General features: G+C 41.5%; 1 protein-coding gene across 1 annotated transcript; it reads left to right on the top strand.

Moving 5' to 3' along the window:
- Positions 1 to 324: 324 nt before the first annotated feature.
- Positions 325 to 1,469, top strand: LOC133879121 (uncharacterized). Its single transcript, XM_062317663.1, has 4 exons — positions 325 to 501; positions 597 to 710; positions 810 to 919; positions 962 to 1,469. Exons 1-4 carry the CDS (start codon positions 325 to 327, stop codon positions 1,467 to 1,469), a joined length of 909 nt encoding a protein of 302 aa, XP_062173647.1.
- The last annotated feature ends 4,733 nt before the right edge of the window (positions 1,470 to 6,202 follow it).

The raw sequence follows: 6,202 nt of genomic DNA, 5'->3' as shown, positions 1-6,202 counted from the left end.
TGGAGTACCTGGTGGGGCTAGGATTGGGGCTTGGGGAGTGGGAGTTGGAGTGGTAGAGAGAGATGTGGGAAGTGAGCGAGTCGATGAGTTGGGATATGGGGTGATGCCTAGTTGGAATTGTAAAAAACCGTCCGTAATTGGGGACGGTTTTACTAAAACCGTCCGCAATTTTAAATGCCGACGCATTTTCATGGACGGTTTTAAACCGTCCAGAAAAAATCGTCTGGACCCTTTTCCAGGCGGTTTTTTCCAATTTCTGGACGGTTTAAAACCGTCCAGAAACTGCGTTTTTTTAGTAGTGCGAGGGACTTGAAGGTGTTTAATATGGCGTTGCTTGCAAAGCAAGAATGGAAGCTTATCTCATCCCCGGATTCTCTTTTGGCGCAGATTATTAAGGAGAAGTATTATCCTAATGGGACCTTCATGGAGGCACAAGTCGGGTACCGGCCGTCTTTTGCTTGGCAAAGCATCCTTGGGGCTAAACACATTGTGGAAAATGGGGTGGGCTGGAGGGTGGGGGATGGAGCAAGTGTGAAGATATGGGGTGATGCCTAGTTGCCTCCCCTCATTCTCGGCTATTCCTTCCACCAAGACAGGAGCTAGACCCTGATTTTCGGGTAGAGATTCTAATTGACTCTGATACGGGTTGGTGGAACCTGGACCTCATTCACAGCTTGTTTGATCTGGAGGATACGGCTCGAATTGGTAGTGTGATACTTAGTCCCCTCCGGTAGCCTGACAAGTTGATTTGGAGAGGAACTCCTTCAGGGTTTTTCTCCGTTAAGAGTGCTTATCATTTGGAAATGAAGAGGCTAGTCCAAGAAAAAGGTGAAAGCTCGGGTGAGAATGGAGGTGGGGAGGTTTGGAAAGCAATCTGGTCTATGAAGCTTCCCCAGTGCTCAAGTCTTTTTGCTGGAAGGTTTCTGATAATCTGTTACCTAATATGGTGAATTTGTATCAGAAGAAGATTGTCCTTAGCCCGTTGTGTCCCATATGTTGCCGTGGACCAAAAACCTCTTTTCATTGCCTCTGGAGATGCCCCTCAGCTAAAGCGGTATGGCAAGAAGGCTCCAAAAAAAATTCAAAAGCTTAATTGTGATATTGTTGACGGAAAGGGTATGATCACTTTCTTGTTTGAAAAGTTGGACTCTAAAGGTTTATTGGAAGCTCTTACAGTGGCAAGACTGATATGGCATAGAAGAAATGATTATGTTTTTGGAAGGGGTTTCAACTCACCTAATAAGGTGATTGTTGCAGTGAGGATCACTCTTGAGAGCTTCTCCCTCGCGAACAGTGTCTTTGGGAGGCTTATAGAGGTACCTGGTCTGGTTTCTTCCAGGTGGTGCAAACCTCCCGTGGGCAAATGGAAGATTGTTAGAGAGTTATCAGGAGATAACTCTGTCAAAGATATTTTGAATTCAAATGCTACCTCGACTTCTACAAACCAAGATAAAGATAGGATTAGTTAATCCTAACAGTTTTCCAGATATTACTCTCATTTGTAATTTGAATTTATTAGCTTGTAATCTCTAGTTATCTCATGTAACTAATTCCTCTATATATTCAAACCCTTAACCATGATTGTGGGAAGGCAGAACAACTCAAATTCATTAGAATTCTACAAAGATCAACTGAGATGTATCCATAAACAAGCCAACAAGGAAGATGGGGATTAGGGTGGTGATTTGGGATGAGGAGGGTAGTGTGGTAGCTGCTAGTGCCCGAACCATTCCCTATATCTTAGACCCTTCATCGGTAGAGGCAATGGGAGCTTGGGTGGCAGTTTTGCTGGGCAGAGAAGTGGGGAGTACTTCAATCATTTTAGAGGGTATAAGTCATTGAAAGTGGTATTAGCTTTGCAAAACAAGTATTCAGACAATAGGAGCTATGGCCATCTCATTCACGACACCGGAGCTTGCTTCTCTTTTTTCAATTCTGTTGACATAGTGCATGTTCGGAGAGATGCTAATAAGGCAGCTTATGTTTTGGCTCACTGTACGTGCTATTTCCCAAATGTTAGATAAGGTCTAGATAGAAGAGTGCCCTCCTCTTATCCAGCAAATTCTAACAGCAGAACAAAGACGATTAGTCATGATGGAATATATTTATTCTTCTCTAAAAAAAAAAAAGATAAAAAAGTAAGGACTTTATTGTCCCAAAATGATATAACACAAATATTTTTATAAACTGTTAATTATTGGGTTTAAAAGGTATGGTAAGCTTAATTAATTACGTAATCCAAACTTTATAAACTGTTATGAAAATATTAGGTGTCGTTATCTAATGACAGTAGAATATTTATTACTGAGAAACGTTTAAAGAAGATAGTCCAAGTAGCTTAAATCTTACAAGTCGGAGATGTCAATTATTTTTCATCCAAATCCGATAAGTTGAATTATATAGAACAATGGTTGGTTGAAGGCACATACATAATAAGCAGTGTTGACTTGAAAAGAAAGGAAAGTGATCATAGTTTAAATTTAGTACAAAAATATACTAAATTAATTAAAAGCAAAGAAAAAAAACTAACCTTTCACCCAAGTTGCGAGCAAGTGAAGAAGGAGCATACAGACTTGCTATATATTTTTTGTGTTTTTTTAGAATATTTTTTTGTTTGTGTTGTTTGATAATTATGCTTTTATTTGGAAAAGAAAACACAACAAAAACAACAGTTATGATGAATAAAAATACCTTTTGTATATATTTATTATTTAATGATCCACTTGCTTTCTCGCTTGTCTTTAAGATTGAGAGAGAGAGAAAGAGGGGGATTAGCAATAGCAATAGCAAATAGCAATATATTTCGGTTTGTCGTCTTTGTCAATTGTTGTGATTCTCTTCAAAACATATGCACACTTTCATCCTGACGCTCCAGCAAGACACGCAATGCTGATGCTATCGACCGACCGACCAACCACCGACGCAATGCTGACATGCAATACGAAGTTCAATCGGTAGCTTTTCCCATCGAAATCAGCAATCGATGGGGTGTCACCTTTTTTTATTTATTTATTTTTTTTTTTATGCTCTGTTTATTTCGACGTAAAATGATTTTTGAAAAATAATTTTAGCATTTTTCAGTGTTTGATAGGAGCAAAAATAATGGTCAACGAAAATCATTTTCAGTTTGACCGTAAAAACTTATTTAATTTTCGAAAAACGATTTACGATTTTTAAAACCGTAAATCGTTTTCCGAAATGAAATTCTTCGTCCTTACACGCATGTTTGATATCCGATCGTTAGAATTCAACAATTATTGGTCGTCGGAATCCAGTCGGCGCCGGAGTCCGGCAACATCCAGTCACCAGAATCCTGCCGGCGGCGGAATCAGGCCACCGGAATTCTGCCGGCGCCGGAATCCGGCCACCGGCGGACCAAATTCCGGCTGGAATTTGCTGGTTTCCGGCCAAGCCAGCAGGATCTGGCCAAAACGGCAGGGATCCGGCCGGATTTGGACGGATCCGGCTATTGATCCAGCCCGATCTGGCCAAAACAGCCAGGATCCGGCCACTGATCCGGCCGGATCTGGCCAAAATGGCTGGGATCCGGCCATTCATCCGACCGGATCTGACCAAAATGGCCGGGATCTGGCCGGATATGACCTGATCCGGCCGGATCCGTTCAAACTTTCTCGCCGGAATCCGGCGACGGCGACCGGACGTTGCCGGATTCTGACGACATTTGCAAAACTCTGATTTTTGCATTTCGTAATTTTTTCGTGCGAACCAAACACCGAAAAATATTTTCGAGAAAATCATTTTTTTTGAAAATAATTTCGTCGAAATCATTTTACAACGAAAATCATTTTACGTCGAAACAAACGGAGCATTAATTGCAAGGAGGATTCATAGGCAGCAGCCAAATTTGACAAACACACTTGCGTGAGGGGATGGTCCATTGACTCCATTCACATTGGTCTCACTTCTTACGCGGGACCCACAAGTCCAAGGTGGACGTACGAGATTTGTCAGCGTTAATGTTTACTTGAAAGGAAAAGAAAATGATCATAGTTAAAATTTGGGGAAACTTCACAAAAGGGTACTCAACTATAACGCTTTTTCACTTAAGGGTACTAATGTAGCAAAACGTTCAATCGAGTATATGAATTTATCAAAACTGTTCAATGTAGGGTATTCCGTCAGCCTCCGTTCTAAATCGATGACGGAAGTGAAGTCACGTGACTTCCACGTGATTCTTTTAATGTGATCAACCTGTTTTGCCCCTCTCACCCACATGCATCTAAACACAACTCGTGATTCCACGCACACAGCTGATCCCCGACGGTGAGTTGATCCCTCGCGGCGATGACGATCTGCGTGCATGAAGGTGGTGCCATGCAGAGCGTCAAGTCCAGCTTAGATTCTTGTTTCTTCGCAGCAAGTCTGGAGCTTGGCTGATGCAGACATTAAAGGAAAACTTGATCCTAACAAATCCTCCCCATATCCCCTTTCAAAGCGCTCATAGGTGGTGACGAAGGGTGCATGGGTCCAGTCCGTCTTCACTCTCCCGCCCTGCGTGGCCCAGTCGCCAGCATTCCAAATAGAGTTGTACACGCCCAAGCAGTTAACAAAAAGAGAAGAAAAAAAAAACGAAAAGGAAAGGAAAAAGAACGAAGCAAAAAATCCTCTGTTTTGGAACATAAAAACAGAGTTGAACAAAGACAATCCTCCTCCTTCCTTTGCTGTACCCACTGCTGCAAGTTATTGAACACATCATCAGATGGACACGTCATCAGAGCATTTAGATAGCAGAAGACATATGTTATCAACTGAAGCAGTGAAGAACTCTTTAGTTACATCTGTTATGATGAGCTAAATAGTTAGGATATTTAACAAATTCTATTTAGTTTTGTTAGATAGACTAGTGTTAATTTGGTGGTGCTCGTGACAGGTAAGCTGGTTGAGGATTTCATGGGTTATGTGATGGTGAGGATTTTTGGTTGCTTCCATTGTTAGTGTTTTTAACGTTAGCTTCAGTTTTCTCCCGTGAGCAAGAAATTATTTGCAATAAAGAGAGCCAAACCTTAGACATGATATTTTATACGAGGTATAATGACCAATGACTAACGGCTCAGTTAAGCCGGTTCCTTTATATGGGGTATATGTTTACATGTTCTTTTCAAGCTCCTCGACTTCTTCTTATTCTTCTTATTCAAAACTCCATGGCCCCTAAATTCATTCTTTTTTTTTTCTTTATAAAATTTTAATGGGAGTTTGTTACATTAGACTGTAAACATATTACCATTAGTAAGTATGCATGGGCCATTGCTATTCGCAACAAACAATACACTGAGTTTGGGAAGACAAGGTATTGCAGTGCAGCATAATTTATTGTAGCTTTCCATCATTGGGGTTGTAATTCTATGTTTCTGGCAAAGCTGCAACCATTCTTTGGAGATAGTAGAGTGGTCTTGGCCTGCTAAATATAATCCATTAGCTGTCAGGAACTTAAGAGGTCATGCTATGCATTAGACAAAGATTCAAAGAACTATGAGGAATATCAAAGAGCTAGCCATCTAGAAATCGAGTCAATATACTGTCACTCTGTTTTATAAAGCTAAAACAGAGGAAATGCAGGTAAACAAATGGAGATAATGATGAGAAATGAATCATGTTTTCTTGATTCTTCTGGTGGCATTCTTGATTCTTCCCATTGTTGAAGGACTCGGGCTGTTCGGCATTAAGTAGGTTAGCACCATGGTGGTATTCTTGATTCTTCCCATTCTTCCAATTTCTCTCCTTTGGCATTAAGCAGGTCAGCACCATGTAATTCAAAGTGCAAAATGCAGCATTATTAGCAAGAGCAAATTGGACAAAGAAACCCAAATAAACAATCCCACGCAGAGAAACCTACACAGCCAAGCCGGCATCCACCTACAAACCCACCATCGTGCCGCTACCCAACAAACTCACTACCGCGCTGCAGCACCCATTGCATGGCCAGCACCACTGACCACAGAACTACCGTGTCCCCACTTGCTGGCCTTCTCCACCATCAGCTTGCAGGCGCAATACACTGTGGCGAGTCATCGATGGACATCTAGTGCCCATCGTCACTGACCACAGAACTACCGCGTCCCCACTTGCTGGCCTTCTCCACCATCAGCTTGCAGGCGCAATACACTGTGGCGAGTCATCGATAGGCATCTAGTGCCCATCGTCCATCCGGTATATATATATATATATATATAATAAATTTAAA

Source organism: Alnus glutinosa, chromosome 10, assembly GCF_958979055.1.
Source record: "Alnus glutinosa chromosome 10, dhAlnGlut1.1, whole genome shotgun sequence".
In the NCBI taxonomy this organism is placed as follows: domain Eukaryota; kingdom Viridiplantae; phylum Streptophyta; class Magnoliopsida; order Fagales; family Betulaceae; genus Alnus; species Alnus glutinosa.
This window is presented reverse-complemented; position numbering and strand designations above follow the sequence as displayed.